We start from the raw sequence: 18,983 nt of genomic DNA, 5'->3' as shown, positions 1-18,983 counted from the left end.
ACTCTCTCCGTTACACAGCAGTATTAATCAAGAATGTGCCAATTGCTTCTGATCTAGCAAGCTGAAGCAGCAAAACTCCTGCATGCATCATTAAGCAGGGGTGAGTTTCTTTTCTTAGATCAGAAAGGCAAACATTGAAGAGTCTCGCTTATATTTAACCTACAAATGATATTAAACCAGTAACATTTTGGGAGTGAATCATTCTCCCTCTGCCTCCTTAGGAATGTATGATAAACAAAACAGAGGTGGGAGATGACTAACGGATGAGTTTGTGTTTCACTGAAGGATGAAAACTGACGCTTGGAAGAGCTCTACTTATTTAGTACAGTTTGTTTTCCAAAAATCAAATCATTTCTATGTAAGTGAGATCAAATCAAAGTGATGCCTCAGTACATTTTGAGAGATGAAACACATACAATCAATTGTAGGAGGATGTGGTGAAGACAAGGTCCACCAAATAAAATAAAAAAAATCTTACAATAAAGTCTAAAAAACTGTCCAAACAATGAGACAAAACATGAGCCGTTACATTTATTTTACTTCTACAAAATCATATCCCACTGAATCCTCATGCAAGTGGAACTTTTAGAGCATACTCTCCTCATCAAACACAGTCCCCAGGAATGAAGTATATCAACGAATTATACACATACTTAGTTTATAAGCAGCATTAGCCTTTTCTGCAGTTGTACCGCCTTTTGTTAAACTATCTCACAAGTTCACAGATCCAAACTATATACACTTTTTAAAAAGAAAAAACACCCACAGACAATAGATGAAGTGCAATTTGTGCACCAGAACTGACACAGGTCTGACTTATTTAATTTCCAGTTTGGTTTTGTGGTCCGAACAGTGCCTTGAGAGTAAGGTCCGCAAAGGTGACGGGTGTTGAGGCCAAAGTGCGTCATCACAGAGACTACCAGAGCCAGTGGAGGAAAGGCACTTATTAGTTACTATGATATTTTGATTGGCTATTACTTTTTGTTGAGATTGGCAACATCCCTCCTCTGTGAGTGGAGGGGACATTTAAGAATACTGCTGGGTGAATTTCTGGTGGAACTCCTTGACTTTGTTCAGCAGGATCTTCAGTTTTTCCATCGGTGGTAGGATGGTCATTCTGGGCAGGAGAGAGAAGGGGAGAAAATAAACAAATCAACATGAGTTCAGTAAATGAAGACTTGGTTTATTTTTCTTCCAAACAATTAGGAATAGATTTATTCAAAGCTGAACTGCACCCAGCTACCAGTCCACCTTTATGGAAACCTATTTCAGTTTTAGTGTGTGTCTGCTATTGGACGTATCCTCAGTGATATAAACGACATCAAAACTTTTTGAAGTTTTGGATCGAAAAAAATAATAAATTAAGTCAATACACATCCCCATTCCCATAATTCATAGCTTGATAAAATATTTCATGTTGAGCTCCTTGCCGGTCCAGATTAATATTTAGGGGGTTGATAGCTTTGCATATTTCAATGTTATGGAAAAAAAACCCAAAATAAATGGGATTCATGATAAATTATTAACGTCTGTAATAAAAAACACAAAAGACAGGAAAAGGAGCCTAATTTAACAGAATAATAATGAATTAATTTAGCATTATTGCAGTATTACTTACCAGAAGTAAATCAAAATTCTAACTAGATCAAATAAAAAGGCAGGTACATCATGCATCTTATCCTCCTTTATTCAGAGTTTACATATATAAATCCCAGTTAGTACAACTGCATGGAAATAAAAACCGCATCGCCTCAAATGTTGTAGCCGCAAGAAATTGTGTGACAGCGTCCTCTCTGTTCCTTTTATAAAGAATGGCTCAATTATTCCTGCGCTTAAGGAGATAATAGAAGAAACGAAGCTCCTCTCTTAAGCACTTTAGGAATTCAACCAGCCCTCGTCATGGCTGCCTTTTAGATACTTCTGGGTCATTTCACTCAGTAAAAAACAAACTCAAAAAACAAAAAAATGGCCATAAGCCTGGACTCGGGACTATCACTGAGGACATTTAAGAGCCTTATCTTTCCTATGCGTGAATTACTGTCTTTGGTGCCAACTTTGAAGCTATGCAACCTTTTACGTATGCAAAAAAAGATAAACAAAAACAAAACTATCCAGAGAAAAATAACAAAAATCTTACTCAACTATATGTTCATTTAAACTGATGATAAAAATGTAAGATTAACGGACTCTTACTACATAAGCCTCAAACAGAAAGGCGTTTCTGTACCTGAAGTGGAAGGTTCCATCCCTCTGGCCAAAGCCGCTTCCAGGTACGAGGCAGATTCCAGTCTCCTCCAGCATCTTCATGCAGTAAAACATATCTGGCTGCTGTCCCTTTTCCTAAGAGTGAAGAAAGAAGAAATCTTAAATGTTTTCATCAGGACTTGAGCTGCTTGATAACTACAGCTACAATTACTATGAGCTCCGCATACTGTAAACATGTAAGGGAAAACTATATCTTGCTTTCAGTGAAGCTACCTGAAAATATAAGTTATATATATATATAAATTATTGGCTTGATTTATATCGAGTGGAAACAGAATCATTTTAAGCAGAATTGGACCAAATAGTAGGAAATGCTTAAGGTAGTGTCCCTTAGAAACCAAAGGACCACTGCTGTGCTTACAATGAAAAACATGAAATTTCCTTGAACACTAAATTAGTTTTTCAAGTGTCTCAGCTTCAGAAGTAACTGGTTATTTTAGAGGAGGACGAGCACAGCACACATCACGGCAGCTCTATCTAAAAGCTGTCGATGATAATCTTCACATAAAGAAGCTCTGCCTTTGTGTGCGAGAGTTGAGAGGGAGGGTGGTAACAACAGTGGGATCGATGTGGTGAGCGGAGTCATTAGGATTGATCAGGTGTCAGTAGGTCAGTTTGACTCTGACCTTATCCTCTGTAAGGCTAATCAGATTCTCGGTGGCTCGGTTCTTCAACTCGCTTGTGAAATTTCTACAGAGCAGTCAACTGTAGGACTGAACTGAAACTACGAGCTATTGGAAATCATTTGTTCTCTTTAGCAAACAGTGCGGTGGATGTACAACATCCTGAACTTGTTCAAAGAGCTATTTAGTCCAACACAGCACTTTAGTTCCCATGTTTTATATAATAGTATAGTATAAGAAAAACGACTGAGGGCTGTTGAGATAAAAAAAAAAAAAAACAAGTGGACCAAAGAATGAATGGTAGATTAGAGTGTGTGTTCGGTGAAAAATACTTGGAAAACTGCTTTATTCAGCCCTGCTATTCATTTGGCTGCTCCTGATCAATGTAATTACCTTGAGACCATAATACAGAGAAACTCATTGGAACATTTCGAGAAGGTTCAGGACTGACCGTGGCCTCTTTGATAGCCTTTTCAGGGATGGTTATGCGAGGGAAGGAGTACATAGCACCCTGGACAGGATTGCAGCTGATGCCTTGCACAGTATTGAGGACCTGCTCTGTAAGTTTGGCCTTCTCTGCTAAGGCACTTAATGTGGCTGTGCGTTCCTGCAAGTGGAAGAGAGAACAAAACAAGAGGGTAAACTCAAAGTGGAATGCAACTATAGCCACAAAACATCAGCAACATTTGTGATGCTGGGATTAACATCACTGTATAGTATTGTATGTAGCAATCCCATGTACAGACAAAAAAAAAAAAAAAATCACTGTTCTGTAGTGTTTTATTTTAGCGTCACCAAGTCATCCCGAGCACTCTTCTATTGGATGATCTGTCTTTTTCTAAAAAGAAAAATATGGGCTTGAATTTCTTCAAACTTCTGGGTGCTCCACAACACAGAGGAATGTTCACACCAGACGCTGTAACATACTCATGGATGAGGTCAAGTAAACAAATGGTGTTTTCACAGAAGATTGTAAAGATCTGAAAAAAAATGAGCTCTGAATTTATAAGAAAAAAAAATTCAAGGATCGCAAAATCAAATATCGAAAACACTTAAAACGTTTTGGAATTTTTAAATCTAGATTAAAAAGTGAACGTACAATCAGACAATTAAACCTCTCAGTTTCAATACTTGATAAGCAGGGTCTGTAATATCTAAGTGAGGCACTGCTCTCTGATTTACTTTACTATTTTACAGCATTCCAGCTTTTTCTTTTTGTTTTTTTGCGAACACATAAAGTGAAATCTGTCAAAAGTACATTCAACATGTCTTCCGCACATGACACGGTACCAGTTTTTAGGATGTTGGTGTTTGTTTAGAAGAAACCTAAAAAAAAAAATCCTAATAACACTACATCACAGTAATTACTAGGTCAAATCCAGAATCAATAGCATTTTACCGAAATTGTCTTAAACTTAGAAAGAATAATGATGCACGGTGGCAGTTGATGTTGAAGTTGCACAGTATTTTTTTTTAAAAAGAATACTATAACTTGTTTACTTTGATAAAGCGCTGATATGAAGGTTCCCCAGGCTGAGGGGGGTTGACCACCAGGTCCATAAGAGCTTGCCCAGGAACAGGAGGACATAAACGGACCGACAACAGCTTTGACAACTGGGCTTTCACCTCATCGTCCATGTTTATGATCTCCATGTAGCCTCCACGGAAGCCACACCTGAGAAGAGGGAAGATTGAAATTTTTAACCAAAACACAAAAAAAGTTACAGAAAACAAATAACACATGAAGTAAGACGTGAATACAAGTTAAATGGTAAACCCCTAATCAGTATGTTTACTTCTGTGTGCATTAAAATACCCTCAGCATGAAAATTAGAGCACTTACTCTCCCATGTAACACTTGGAGGTGGAGTGGAAGGATGCCAGTTCAACTGATTCTGAGTACTCCGGCCCCATCTCAAACAGAACTTTCTTAAAAGAGTGGAACTTGCAACCCTCCGCATACACGTTATCCTGGTACACCTGGAAGTAAGGCGGTATGAGACAGAAAGTCAAACACTACAGGCTGAAGAAGACCTAAAGCAGGCATCGTTGATAAAAAAAAGACAGTACCTCATCTGCCATGAGGAAGAGACGCTCCTTTGAAGCAAATCGGATTACATCCTCAATACACTGTCTGCTCTGAACCTGACCTGAGAAAAAAGGAAAAGTCTGTTACATGGTGGTGGGTAAGGAGGGAGTTGTGTTGCTTTGCTGCCATCTGGTGGCCTTTTTTTTCTTCTTAGAGAAGCTCATAGGAGGAGACTTACGACCTATTGCCTTTGGTAACTATTTCAGAAGGGCGAAATCCTCCCAAAAAATAACATGTTAATGAACAAAACTCATTAGATTTTTCCAGAGGCCTCAATATGACTGAGATATTTAAGCAGACAGCTCAGCTGTTGGTGATACAGCACAGTTGTCGTACCAGCGTTATAAATAACAAACCTTATAAGCCCTGTGATGACAACTGAGCTACCTTTAACTTGACAACAAAGACCTCCATCTTCTGAGGAGGATACAATACATTTTTTTTTTTTTAAATGTGAAGCTAGTAGCTATACTGCACTGAAGTGAAGTTTGTCTGAAGTGAACTTAAACCAGCTACTTGTTATGATAATTATAGAACATCACAGCTGTTGGACTACCAGTTAAGGCGAGAGAAGAGCAGCATTTTATGAGTTTACTCAGCAAAATTACTCTACTCATCAGGAGACTGGTGGCTTTGAGGATTGCAGTGCAAGTTCTCCAACTTTCCATTGGTAAGGCTGTTTCACACTAAAGCAAAAATCTCCTAAAATATTTTACACAAAAGAAAGAAAATGTACAAATGACCCTATTAATAGCGGTAAACCTCTGTGAAATACTCCTCCTCTTCTTCTCTAAACTTCTACTGCAGATAATACACCGACTATGTATAATTCCCAAAATTCGAACTGACCGTTAAGACTTCTTTTAAACAAAATGTTAAACTTTATCACTTTGATAAAATGAAAATAAAACTAAATTAAACAAACGTGTCACACAAACACTGCATACAGAAATAGCAAGAAGGACGATTTTAGTACCATCAAAAGCAATATACACATACACATATATACAATACTGTGACCCTAACAGGTACAATTAAAAAGGTGAAAAATTACCAGTGGGGTTTCCAGGGTTGATGATGCACAGGGCTCGGGGGTTGCAGTGAAGTCTGGCCTCATTCACGGCACGCTGCAGCTCAGTCATGTCCAGGCTCCAGCACTTCTCCTCATTAAGGTAATAATTGATCTGCACAGCGCCCAGTTCAGCCAGTGCAGCCGAATACAGGGGATACTGAGGTATCGAGATCATGACGCCAGCACGAGTCGCACCTTCGCCACATACCAGCAGCTTAAGCATGGTCTGAGGGGGCAACACGGGAAGGGGGAAAAAAAAACACAAGACACACCGTATGTCACCAGCCATGCACACTGTACACATTTTATATTTTAGAATTACACAGTAGCTTCATCTGTATCTCACTTCACATGCATAAAGTGCCAATAAATTGTCTATTTCTACTTCACAACATCAAACCCTCAGCATACAGCGGGTCCTCTTCTTAGCAGATACATCTCTAATGAAGTCTTTCCCCCCCACCCCCATTTTAGACAAAGTTATGCAACACTGCCAGTGTCACATTTTCCAAATTTTTCTTCTGGAAAACAAAAACAATTCAATGGACAACAGAAACAGGAAGTCAGAATGAGAAGGGTGTTGTACCACAATGCCGTCGCTGGCCCCTGTGGTGAGGTAAATGTTGTCTGGATCGCAGGGCACACCGCCGTCCCGTCGCTCGATGTAACGGCCAACATCCTGACGCACAGAGTCTATGCCTTGACTGGCGCTGTAGGCACCTAACAGATTCATATGAAGACAATGCATAAAGCTTTTAATACAACAAAGCAATCGCCACAATATATATATATCTATATATAAAACATACAGTAAATGTATATGTAAGTGTGATAATCATCGATAAGGGTTATATGAAGCTTATTATGTGTGAAACAAAAAAGCCATCACATTCAAACGCACCCATACTGTTCCCTCCACAAGAATTTAGAATGCGGCAGGCTCTACTTTTAGCATCCTCCGGGAACGTGTTGTCACTCAGCAGCTCAGGGTAGGAGCAGAGCGCCAAGACCTTAGAACAAAGAGATGAGTGGACATAAAGGTGCGATCATTACGTAACACAGTAAAAACTGACTGACACAAACTTATTTAAGGAGGATTAAACCAGTTCATATCGACTAGAAAGCCAGAGTTGCTATATTTAGAGGAACTTTTTTGGGGCCCGGCACGGAAGCTGACCTGTCGGAAGAAAGTGATTGGCTGCTGGCCCATAGCGTGCGCGTCACCAATGTTGGCCTTTATGACCTCTTCGAAGGGCTTCTTCATTCCCTGCCAAACATAAACACAATGTACAGAAGGTTAGTGAGAAAAGTGAGTGAAAAGTTTCAGTGTTTGTTCGCTTTGTACGGATGGAAAAAAACAACAACAAAAAAGGCATCTGCGACAGTTGAAACAGGTGGTGACAGTCTCAATAAAGCTGCCTCGGTTAACCGTGGGATGAAACATTCAGTGCACCTGCACAACCTTGACACTGTGCCTGCACATGAAGGCACGCACTTACATAACTATTCCATGAACACGCAGAGAGGCTAAGAGCACTACGGCTGCAGAGTTTACATCAGGTTGTTGCTTCTCTCATAACCACTTCCAGGAGTGAGTAATGAAGCTTGTTTCTGGATCAGTGACTTCTCTGCACATGGTGAACAACTGGAGAAATCGAACCTCTATCCACTCAGTTTACTTTGCTGTCCTTTAGACTGTCATCCTGTACTAACTAAAAAAGTTTTCTCAACAAAACGGAAGTTACACCCCTTCAAAAACACGCTGCACAGGAACTTCACAGCACTTTGTGAAACTAGATGATACATATGCTTTTTTTTTAGTGGTTTCCACTTTCGAGTCTTTTTTTTCCCCTCCTTTGCACACTCAAAGGAACATATGGAGCTTTGAAAGAAAAAAAAAAAAAGAAATGAAAGAGGAAATAAACTGATCGCTATGTAAGAAATGCACTCATCATAATCCATCAGACCCGAAGGTGACGGATGATTTGATATGGAGACGCAGTGAAAATGAGCAAACACACCGTTAAGTTGGCGGCTTTCTAATTAAATTCCGTAAGCCACATAACATTTAGAAGAGGAAGCATGCAATGTGTCAACGTTATTCGTGGTTAGCATGTAAGATGCTAACTGAGCCCACTGTTTCCCAAGCACACAGACACACTCATTAAAAAAAACCACATTAGTTTACTGATACAAATTAAGAAATGGTACAATTTGGGGCTGAATCTTTAAAAAAAAAAGTTTTTTTGAATACACACAAAACACACACATATATATATATATATATATATACAGTATATATGTATCTATAGATATATATAATAAGTGATTATTTATACACTTATTTGAATTATCTGGTATCAATTCAATGACTTTTTCTGTGGATGTGTGAAGTTTTATCTTTAGAAAAGGCATAAACATAAACTGTCTATTAGCAGCAGCTGTGATCAGTAGAGTGTGTGCAAATATGGGGAAGGTGGTTTAAACACGAGCCAACCACCTTATCACAAGGTTAACCCCTTTGACACAAAAAAACACATGACCTTTAACCTCCCTGCTGCAAACGTGCAGGACGTGAAGAAGCAGCAAGATGTCTAATTCATTAACAGGGCTCACAGTATTCCTAGCATTACATAAGTATTAATTTGATAACCTCCAGGCTAATAATATAATTATTCTGAAAGATAATCTCTGGAGAGGCAGAGACCACTGACACTGCAGAAACACACGCACGCGCACACACGCCAATCCCACCAGATGTTAGACACAGCATGACTCTGCAGAGAAGCAGAGTTTGCAACCTGCAAACTCTGCCGCCATGCTACTATCCAAACATCCTGTTTGTTTGATTTGTCCCATCCAGCTCAGATTTTAGGAGCCTTGAGTCTCTGCCTCTCATTGGTCACACGTGAGAGGCGTCTCTCAAGCCGAGCCAATAACGGGATACAGCGTGAATAACTCCCCTTAGGGAAGGTGCCGCCCATTCGTGGTGGTAATCATTTGGAAAAAAGCTGACCTCTGCTCCTCTGAACTGACCTCAAAGGCCTGTGATGTATTTTGTCCTCCATTGCCGATTCAAAACTAAAAATAATAACAGCCGTGCTAAACAGTTTTATTTGACCGGCTGGACCACAATGATGTTTGACTTGTGACACACAAGGGGCAAAAACTCGCATAATAAGAAACTTTAGTTTGCATTTTAACTTCTTTATTCAGATTTCTTTGGTTTGATCAGCCAGGCTAAACTAAACTAATCACAACTTCTACGGTGGAAACCTTTTTAGATGTCTGTACACTGCCTTTCATTCTAGTAGAAAATGTGTGAAAAAAATCTGACAAAGGAAATAGCTTTGTGTCTGTCCCCATGGCAACTCTCTCAAAAGGGATCCATTCAGTATCAAGTAGTGGCTCATTAAGACAAAACAAAGCGTAATAATCCGCACGCAAAGCCTTTATCAGTGACCTTGTTGACTGGCACCGAATGCTGGCTAAAAGTTTGTCGTGTTCCTAGCCTCCCTAAACAACTAATACTTTGTATAAAGGTGAAAGAAAAAAAAATACATGAACAAAGTAATACTTGTATCAGCTCAACTCTGAAAAGACTAAATGTGTAGGAAACAGGAGTAGGGGATCACTTTGCCTTGCTGTGCGTGTGTTTAAGTCTCAGACAAAAGAGAGAAAAACCACCGCGACCTGTTTCCCAAAGTAATCCAAAACCAACTAAAACACAGTAGACGGGAGGGCGACCCAAATTCAGAACAACAAATACAGTTCAGGGCTTCTGAAAAGTGTTAAATAAGCAGAGGACAGAGTGAGTGTTCATCATCTGGAGCATTGGGAGAAGAAAAAACTACTACACCTCTTCAGCACCAGATAAAATATAATAAAACGTATATGTTCAGGTGTAAGAAGGATATCTATAGATATCCACTGAAAATACACCCACTTCTCAGCATCTTTTCCGGTTTTTACCAGCTGGGTCCGACCCTAACCCGATGTCTTCTGCTTTTTGAGCATCTAAATCTAAATCGATTCAGACCTGGTCAACCTCTTGTGCATCTGTGAAGATATCAAATGGAAAGAAAAATGAATATATCCCACTAATAAAGTGGGAGAGAAGCGTGTGTGAGGGTAAACAAGCATAACTTCTTAGTGGCGAGTGAACCATCTGGTTAAAAGGTTAGCGCTATCATTACTGCGCCTGCTGGCTCACGCCGCTGAACCTGTTCACGTACTCATCCTTTCCTGAGCAAAGCACTCAGGAGAGGACACTTTTCACACCAGACTGCACTCGGTACACCCACAGCTGCCACATCACCATAAACAGAGCGAGCTGAAGAGATTGAGCTGTGCTTTGAAGGAAAAAAAAAGAAAAAAAGGGAACCCTACCCAGTTGTTTACATGGAAGGATTTCTGATTTGAATTCCAATATATTTACGGGAAAAAAATGCCAAAAGCTTTATTCAATTCATTCAGAAAAGTATTTACCCTCAATAGAACCTGTATATGTAAACACAATAGTCCCTGTTTTAAAATCACGAGGATGTCGGACAGTGAAACACAGACAGAAGCAGGTGAGTCTGGTTCCGACTCCAGTTTATTCCAGGAGCCACTGTGGTTTAGTAACAAGAGGGCGGCATACATTACAAAAGAACAACGAGGGTGGATTAAATAAAAGTTAGAAATTAACAGTTGGAGAATTAACAGTGGAGAAAAACAAATGTGACGGTATCAAACGTTATGAACTAGATCACACTGTTCCACCTTGTCTCAGATGATCAACTTCAGGAATTAATAACTAACTGATGGACTTTGATAAGTGGGTGTGCGAGCTGCCCAACAACACAAATGTTTAGTCTTTTTTGGGATACTGATTAGATAATAATGGAAAAAATTATGACGCACAGACTGATCAATTCTGTGCTGATACTAATACAAAGTTAGGAGGAAGTATTTCTCAATTGTGTTTTAACTGCAAATTCCAATTAAAACATTCAGATATTAGAGAGACTCACCTGCGTTCAGACTTTGGCAGAAAAAAAAACCTACCTGCAGAACATAAACAACTGAATTACATCCCCCTCTTTCTTTGTTTCTTTTAAATGAACCCCATTTGACACTTTGTTTTCTATAAGATTCAATGTAAGCATATAATTGACTTTGGAGATTGGTACCCTACAGATTCTGATAGAAACCAAATTTTACATGCACACACTAACTTGAGATGAAACACCACTTAAGAGGATACAGGTGGTATTGACATCAGAAGGCCCCGAATACAAACCTCATTAAGCTCTCTCTCCAGCTCCACTGCTCGCTGCACGATGGGACCCCGCACGGCGTACTCCACCTTCTTCACCGTGGGGTTCATGTTGTCGATGGTCAGCACTTTGGCCCGGGTCATCATCCCATTTTCGGACATTTTCTCCTTAGGAAGTCCACGCCGCGTCGCACTCAGACTCGATAAAGCTCTGCCGGGAGAGGAGGAGGACAGAGGGGGAGAGATCAGTGAGCGGAGCCTGGGACCACCGCCGGGCCGGACGGCTCCACCGCTGCCCGACAACACGTTCCTCCCGGGGCTCAGCAGCCGAACATTTCTGCTGGAGAGCAGCGGCATCCTTGTGGCGGACATATTCCACGACTCTCTTTCAACAAGCGGGTCAACTTTGAACGCTTCTGCGGTGGACAGCGACGTGCACCTCGCCGGTTTCCTAACACTACAGGAGTGATATTGCGTAATTGGAGCCTCGGCGCTCTTGAAACGATTAAGCGCTCGGACCTTTGAACCTTGCAAATTGGACTTCGACTAAACTGTGATTAACAAAAAAAATAAAAATCAAAAGGCGGCTCTTTTGGACTTAGCAACATCCACACACATGAACGAAAAGTGTTTACTGTCCAATTTTTAAGTTGCACACATGGCAAAAGTGCAGCCGCGGACCTTCTCCCCTCCCCCCTTTGTGCGCCTTTATAACCACCGTTATCCCACCCCTCTTTGCTCCGTTATCCAACGCACCGCGACGCTGTCAATCAGAGCCGCTTCTCCGGTTACTGAGCCCCAACAGCTTGTGTCGTGGCTCCGGAATGCGGGCAGCGAACCGAATTAAACTTTTTTTACTCTGCCCCCCCAGAAAAGCTCCACGCATTTTGAAAGTAGACTTTGAAAACTACTCGATAAACTTCGCAATTCTGAATGCACTTCCTGCATGGAGCCGAAACTTTAGCTTCAGCCTCTACAAATGACGTTAAAAGTCCACACGCACACTTTTGTTTGGGAAAACAACAATTCACTAACGAACAGCTTTTTGCTGTACGGGTCTGGCTTGCTAGGCTAACTCAGTGGTGTTTCTGACAGGTTCACATGTCACTGAAACGGATGAGAGGAAAGTTTTTCCAATTCTCCACATCAGTTATGAACTATGCAAAACAGTAATTACAATGGCAAAACGTACTCACACAATGTCTGTGTCTTGTCATTATACAAATATGTTATATATTACTGTTTCAGTAGTTCTAACATTGGAAAAGGTGCAAATCACTGCTTTAAAAACCTCTCTATGACTCTTTATGTGATAGCAGGCAGCTTGAACCCAAGATGTGTCGTGTTTTTTGACCTGTCAGCTACATTTAATTTGTTAGTATATATTAATTCCAGGCCTGCAACACATTCCACAAGAAGTTGGAACTTGGGTCATTTACGTTTTTTCTTGTCACGAGTCAAGAAGAAATGAAGTTACTTCAGAGGTGATGTGAACACATGACTGCAATTGTGATCTGGCGATGAAAAAAAAAAAAGATGTTGAACTTGAAAGTTTGGAGGGGAACTGCCTGTGTCTTCGTCTGCAGTTCATTGCACAATTACACCATTCAAGCAATAAGGTGGAATTTCAATTTGTGAAGGGCAAGAACTCAGGCCTGAGTTGGAAACCTGTGATTTGTGATTCCCTGAACTGCATCAAATGGTCTTATGAAAAGCTGATAAAACCACACGGACTGTGCAAAAACCTTTGTCAAACCCTACAATACAGTTTACATTCACAAATGCGACTTATGATCTTCCTGAGCAAGAAAAGATACTCTATGTTTGTTGTCCGGAGGCAGTGTTGACTTCTCTGGGCTCTGAGGTGACTGGGACGGACCATCACACAAAGGAAACGTGTATTGTACTCAGACCAATAAATCCAGATATATTTTGGAAGAGACTATGCGCTCTGAACCAAAGATGGAAATGGATGCCCAGACTCTTATAATAAACAGGTCCCAATGTCAGGCTGAGGCAGCATGAGGTTGTGTTGCAGCTGTGATGGCAGCAAAGTTCATCCCAGGGATGTCCGCACATTTTTCAACAAGACAGCGTAAAACCCATTCTGCACACATTACAAATCTCTGGCAGAAGAAGAAGAGGGTTCTGTTCTGGGCTGACCTGCCTGCGGTCCTGACCCCGTTAGGATTTGTTGGGAATTTTGAAAGGAAAAACACAAAGCAAGACTCGATCGCTTTGCGTCCTCGGTGCCAGCGCACGGATAACGAAGTAGTAAAAGCTTCACCGTCCCAACAAGGTGTCGCAGGTCTGGATGTATATTAACAAATAAAAGAAAGCATGAAATATCTTTAGCTCATATAGTCTGCAATGGATTGTTTTCCCCTCTCCATTTTCCAAATATCCGATTTTGGGTTGTGTATAAAGAGCCAAATAGATGACGATACTATAGAGACAACAAATCAAAAGTTGAAACTGATTTTTCTTTTCTTTTTAATAGGAATGCATTTTGCCTTGGACATATTGAAAATTGAAAATATTGAAAATATTGCCTGTATTTCACATGCTCAAAGTGTCCCGAGCCTTCCTCTTCGTAATGTATGTTTCATACCAAACCAGATATTTTCACCATGTGATGCACCCGAAGAGAACGTCTCCGTTTTTCAAACAAAATGATTAAAAAAATGCCTAAAAACAACAAAGTCGTTCAAACCAAAGTGACGTTCTCACATTGTTCTGTAACACGGTTTGTTGAACTACTGCAGTCTTAAAAGCTTTCATTTCTGGAAGGAAAAAAAATTGCAGCCTGGAAGCCATGGAGCTCGACACGACTGCTGTTACTCAATGCATCTCTTTAAAGGAAAACAAATATCAAAGTGCTTTGGTACAATATTTTCACTTTTCTTATATTCGTCACCGTTGGAGCTGGAGTTTAGCAACTATCCTCAAGCTTTATGAGACCGGCTGATCGCTGTTTTTACAAAAAAAAAAAAAAAATGCAAAGGTGGACGAGGATTTGAATGAAAACGCGTTTCACTAATTCCACATTTTAATTAAAACCCTGTGGCTGCAACTATATCAGAGAGCGTCTGAGTGGCTACTGTACGCAGCGCAAAGGTGGGCACAGATGGTAATACGAGCAGAAAGAGCTGATGCTGTGGTGTCTGAAGTCCATAACTTTTGCACTCTTCTGTGACTAGATAGCACTGTTGAGGCTGGTGGGAGAATCCGATGAGAAAGTCTTCAGTGTTGCCTCTCTCAGCACTGTCCTCTGGTGAGACACATAATGTCTCCTCCTTGGTGAAGTAGCGTGATATGGTGAAGATATAGAAGAGTTTCAGTAGATCCCAGCAGCGGGCCTTGGAGAGTAAAGGGCCGCTGAGTGGATGATAGGTGGAAGTGGGCACACAAGAGACTGAGCGTCGAGTTTCGCGGTTAATGAGAAGAAGCGCCAGCACATCAGGCCGCAGGGATACAGATCTTGGTAAGCAGCGCTCTCCAACAGCCAGGCAATCTCTTAGGGCCTCCACCAGGGGGGACCAGAAGCAGCCCACCAGCTGATCCTGGGCTCTGTGCAGAGAAGGGGTGGGACCGCACAGCACACACACATCTGCTCCAGGCAGCAGCTGGAAGCGGAGCAGGCGGTGGGCCACAGTGGGGCTGCCCTGAGGAAGGAATACTGGGTAATCACAGAAGGCCGATCCAGATAGGGAACGTATCAAAGCAGAAAGGAGGACAACTTCCTGCGGTGCCAGGCGCCACCACTTCTCAGTCGCTGCAGCTATCCGCCCATGGACAATGAGGCATCCAAATTCGCTGTCAGCAGCCTGAGCGAATCCATCCAGAACCTCTTGAAGAAGAGCTGGGTTCGGAGGCAGCAGTGAATCTACACAGTGCGTTAGGTTTCCCAGGAAACCCTCTTGCCTCTCTTCCAGCAGCTGATCAATGAGCCTGAAGCAGGACCTCAAGTCCCTCTTCAACCTTTCAACATTCCTGATATTCACCAGCTCATCCTGCCCCAAAACAAGCACCATGCAGTTCCACACGTTCTCCAGAAGACGCTGTAAGTGGATGTCATCCTCTTTGCCGTTGCATCCTCCACTCACAGCGATGAGCATCACACTGTCCTGGAAAACTCTCCACACCACTTTCCCTCCGCCTTCGGTCTCACTGCAGGACAACACGACTCCCTGCCCTCCTCCGAACATGTGAACACCATTCAGGGAACCGATGATAGAAAAGGGCAGCTGTTTGGAGGCCCCTCTTGTGAAAAGAGGAACCCCGCTGCTGGCCGTGAGGCAGAGAAGCTGGGTTGAGCCATCCTGGAGCATCATCATGGTTAGCTGCGATTAACGCCTTAATTACCAACTCAATAAACACCTGTATAAACTGGGAGATTAACGAGCCAGTCAACAGACGAGTTTCATTGAGCCGGTTGTGTAACGACAATCAATGAGGCAAGCAACCCCAGCGTTACATCAGCGACAGACAGCCGTTAGCGTCATATGAAATAGCTGAACTGGGAACAATCAACGAGACAAGATATCAGTCGATAAAACCACCGACATAAGAATCACACATACCGTCTCTTCACTAACCACTAGTTTTACTGGCTAACTTTATTCATCATGCTAGGTTAACAAAAGGGGTTACCGTCGTTTCCACAGTAACGATGTCCCATGATTCATTCTTCACAACGGTTAGGTGGGATTCATTCGGCTGGTCGAGCCGCAGTTATAAGTTACCAGTTCCGCTGTAACCACCGAGGGACCAGGACATGGAGGCAGACCTGGGTTCAGTCCCCGGAGCTCGTGTTTCACAACTGACCGTCACTATCGCACATCTCGCGAGAGTCGAAGTACTAACTTCGCGGGCTCGCGAAGGGGTGCATCCGAATTGCATCACAATGAGGGAATTCATTGAATGTTATCACTTTAACATGCACTACCATGCAACCAAAATCTATCATATCAAAGAAGACTCTGTTTGAACAATGTATGATACAATTGACTCTCACCGTTAGCAATACCTCACAACATCGAAGCACCGGTCTTCCACTGCATTTTCATTTTGCGCAGGCGTGTTAGGGGAAAAGACGCCTCACTTTTTCAGAGGGTAAAATCGGACTCATCCATTTCTGCCAATTCAGAAACTAACATAAAAAGAGAAACCACAGATAAAATACTTTGATTTGACAATAATTGTCATATAGCCATCTTGCCATGTGTGGCGAAGGACAGATATCAGGGCTGCTTTAGTGCATCCCATCTAAATACTTTATTTCGTTATGCTTTTTTTAAAAAATCAACAAAGCAAGTCAAGATATTAAACAATTTTTTTTTATCCATCTTCTTACTATACATGTCTGCTATAGCAACCAGAAATAATCAGTATCATCGAAGGCATTTGAAATGATGGAATTGGTCTTAAATTGTTCTGCCAAGGCTAAAGGGAGTGTGAAAAACTGAAAATCCTTTTGAGGTGTGCTGTGGGTTTTTTTTTTTTTTTTTTCCATACAGGAAAATAAAACTTCCTCCCTTAATAATAATAAATAATATATTTTCTGGAATCCAGTGTCACTGCAGTTGCATTTATTACAGACAAATAGAAGGCAAATGAATTGAGCAACAAACCCAAAAATGGTCTTTTGTCCTTTCTCTCCCCTTTCAAATGTGTGTTCCTATCAAAAAATTAGAACACACACACCAACAAATAGCCCATCACTTATTAAGGTATAAACCTATTGTACCCAAACACGAAAATGATCGAGCCCAGAGTCTTTTGACTCAACCATTTGTGTCATGATGACCTTCATACCATCTGGGTCCATTATCTCCTGCCCACTGCTCCACAAGCAGTCGTGTTAATATGAAATGCTCTCCCACAGTTTGCTGAGCGGTTTAACAAGAGAAGAGAAATGAGCAAAACCTTGAAGTAGTAAAGAATGTTTTTATTCATTAAATACAAAAACAGTCCAGAACGGTGATGAATAAAACAGAATGATAGAAAAAAAAGGCACAATAATTTACTTAAAAATCACAACTGTGCCATGAAAAAAATAAAACTGTCCCATTTATTTTACTGTAGCTGAAAATAGATTTTTTTTTTTTTTTTTTCCTTGACATGACTCCAATGTGTTCAACCCTTGAGAGATTCCTTGGCAGTTCAATGGCTTGGCATGAGAAGCAGTGCTGAGGTCTACATTCCCTGTAGCTTCTACGTGAAGGCCTGCAGAACAAACAGATAAAATCATGGGTAACGGTGGGTATATTAGATCAGGCGTTTTATTTCCAATCAATTCATTAATGCAAAGATGGCTCACACTTCTGTGTGGGATGAGAGTATGAGCGTGTGAGTGTGTCGTGCGTTACCGTCTTACAAATAAACACGGTGGTTTCACAAGAAGGAGCAGACCTTCTGCGGCCTGAAGGGGTTGGTGCTGGAGGACACACCAGTGAGCAGGGGGTCCTGCAAGGCGTTCTGCGTGCAAAACTGTTGCAGGTCTGCAGCGGCCTGGGAAACCTGAAGAGGAAAATCAAACTTACATGCAATTACAGTAAGAATCTTCGTAAACTGAAGAACTAAAGGGGTTCTCTGTTGGGAGCAACAGAAGACCTATGCCACAACAAAATCAAATATCATGTTCCTCATCTGAGCAATATTCTGCTGAACCTTTAGCTTTAATACGCATAAAAACATGCTGTGATGTTCCCAAGACTGAATGAACCTCGAGCACATCCAAATGATCCAATTTATTCAGTAAAAATTCAATGCACTTGAACGCCAAAACTCAGTCTTAAATGATACTTTTATGAAGCGCCTCCATTTTTAACTTTCATTATATATATATATACACACATATATATACACACACATATATATATATACATATATATATATATATACACACATACATATATATACATGTATATATATATACACACACACACATATATATATATATATATATATATATATATATATATATATATATATATGTATATATATATATAAGGAGGTGAAATCACGCCATCACGGAAGTCTTAGTGGGTCATGGTGGTGTATTGAAATGTATCTCGAAAATATTTTCTGATAAATCGTCTACTCTGATACATGACGGGATGAACCATTAAAAATTATGTTACGAATTATTAGTAACGTCAAGACGTCGGTAACGTACAATTTTCAAGTATCCCAATAACATTTTAGTTCCCCCCGCCCCCTCTCAAGTCAGGTTTATAACCCGATTCATGTCATCGTCAACTTTTGCTGGCACCAGCCATTTAGAAATGTCAACTTATCAGGCGTTTTACCAAACGTTGCGTGATTACCACAAACAGTCAAATTTCAATCCTCCCTGCGCTTTCCAAACAACTATCACGCTGCTAGCCTTCGCCTCCAGCTAGCCGAGTTAGCGAAATTCAGGATATCGGTCGAGATATCTCTTCGTCATTTGCCACGAAAACAATTTAAACAACTCTTCACCTTCACTCGGTTTATGCTCGCCTCGAAACGAAGTTGCTGTACCACTTTCTTCATGGCTACGAGGTTGGAGGAGCCGGACATTCTTCACGTTGTTTTGTGTCAAATAGAGGCGGAGCGGTGGGTGCGACTCTCGGGAGGATGCTGCTGAAACAAAAGCAAAGATGATGACATCCGGATTCCGGTGAGTTC

The 18,983-nt window shown here is 41.1% G+C and overlaps 3 protein-coding genes across 4 annotated transcripts; all 3 read right to left on the bottom strand.

Moving 5' to 3' along the window:
- Positions 1-516: 516 nt before the first annotated feature.
- Positions 517-11,999, bottom strand: gpt (glutamic--pyruvic transaminase). Of its 2 annotated transcripts, none has more exons than XM_075483142.1 (11): positions 11,334-11,999; positions 7,227-7,316; positions 6,951-7,059; positions 6,636-6,769; positions 6,032-6,275; positions 4,959-5,038; positions 4,732-4,868; positions 4,389-4,563; positions 3,340-3,495; positions 2,228-2,340; positions 517-1,117 (listed from the first exon to the last, which is right to left on the bottom strand). In XM_075483142.1, exons 1-11 carry the CDS (start codon positions 11,679-11,681, stop codon positions 1,027-1,029), a joined length of 1,677 nt encoding a protein of 558 aa, XP_075339257.1. In that variant the 5' UTR covers positions 11,682-11,999; the 3' UTR covers positions 517-1,026. The 2 variants fall into 2 exon arrangements, with proteins under 2 accessions (XP_075339257.1, XP_075339258.1); XM_075483143.1 differs by lacking the exon at positions 11,334-11,999 and adding an exon at positions 7,549-7,648.
- A 681-nt stretch (positions 12,000-12,680) lies between these two features.
- Positions 12,681-15,892, bottom strand: fuz (fuzzy planar cell polarity protein). Its single transcript, XM_075483144.1, has one exon. The coding sequence runs from the start codon at positions 15,644-15,646 to the stop codon at positions 14,363-14,365; it is 1,284 nt and encodes a 427-aa protein (XP_075339259.1). The 5' UTR covers positions 15,647-15,892; the 3' UTR covers positions 12,681-14,362.
- Positions 15,893-17,447: 1,555 nt separating this feature from the next.
- On the bottom strand, positions 17,448-18,963 carry gng5 (guanine nucleotide binding protein (G protein), gamma 5). Its single transcript, XM_075483141.1, has 3 exons — positions 18,795-18,963; positions 17,689-17,831; positions 17,448-17,537 (listed from the first exon to the last, which is right to left on the bottom strand). Exons 1-2 carry the CDS (start codon positions 18,873-18,875, stop codon positions 17,706-17,708), a joined length of 207 nt encoding a protein of 68 aa, XP_075339256.1. The 5' UTR covers positions 18,876-18,963; the 3' UTR covers positions 17,448-17,537; positions 17,689-17,705.
- Between the last annotated feature and the right edge of the window lie 20 nt (positions 18,964-18,983).

The sequence above is a fragment of the Odontesthes bonariensis genome, chromosome 14 (genome assembly GCF_027942865.1).
Source record: "Odontesthes bonariensis isolate fOdoBon6 chromosome 14, fOdoBon6.hap1, whole genome shotgun sequence".
Classification (NCBI taxonomy): Eukaryota; Metazoa; Chordata; class Actinopteri; order Atheriniformes; family Atherinopsidae; genus Odontesthes; species Odontesthes bonariensis.
This window is presented reverse-complemented; position numbering and strand designations above follow the sequence as displayed.

Coding starts and splice junctions, on each gene's coding strand:
- gpt (XM_075483142.1), bottom strand. CDS start 11,681: ATGTCCGCCACAAGGATGCCGCTGCTCTCCAGCAGAAATGTTCGGCTG. Junction 6,276..6,635: donor GGGCCAGCGACGGCATTGTG/GTACAACACCCT, acceptor TTGCCCCCTCAG/ACCATGCTTAAGCTGCTGGT. Junction 2,341..3,339: donor AGGCTATCAAAGAGGCCACG/GTCAGTCCTGAA, acceptor CTTCACTCTTAG/GAAAAGGGACAGCAGCCAGA.
- gng5 (XM_075483141.1), bottom strand. CDS start 18,875: ATGTCCGGCTCCTCCAACCTCGTAGCCATGAAGAAAGTGGTACAGCAA. Junction 17,832..18,794: donor CGAGCATAAACCGAGTGAAG/GTGAAGAGTTGT, acceptor TTTCCTCTTCAG/GTTTCCCAGGCCGCTGCAGA.
- fuz (XM_075483144.1), bottom strand. CDS start 15,646: ATGATGATGCTCCAGGATGGCTCAACCCAGCTTCTCTGCCTCACGGCC.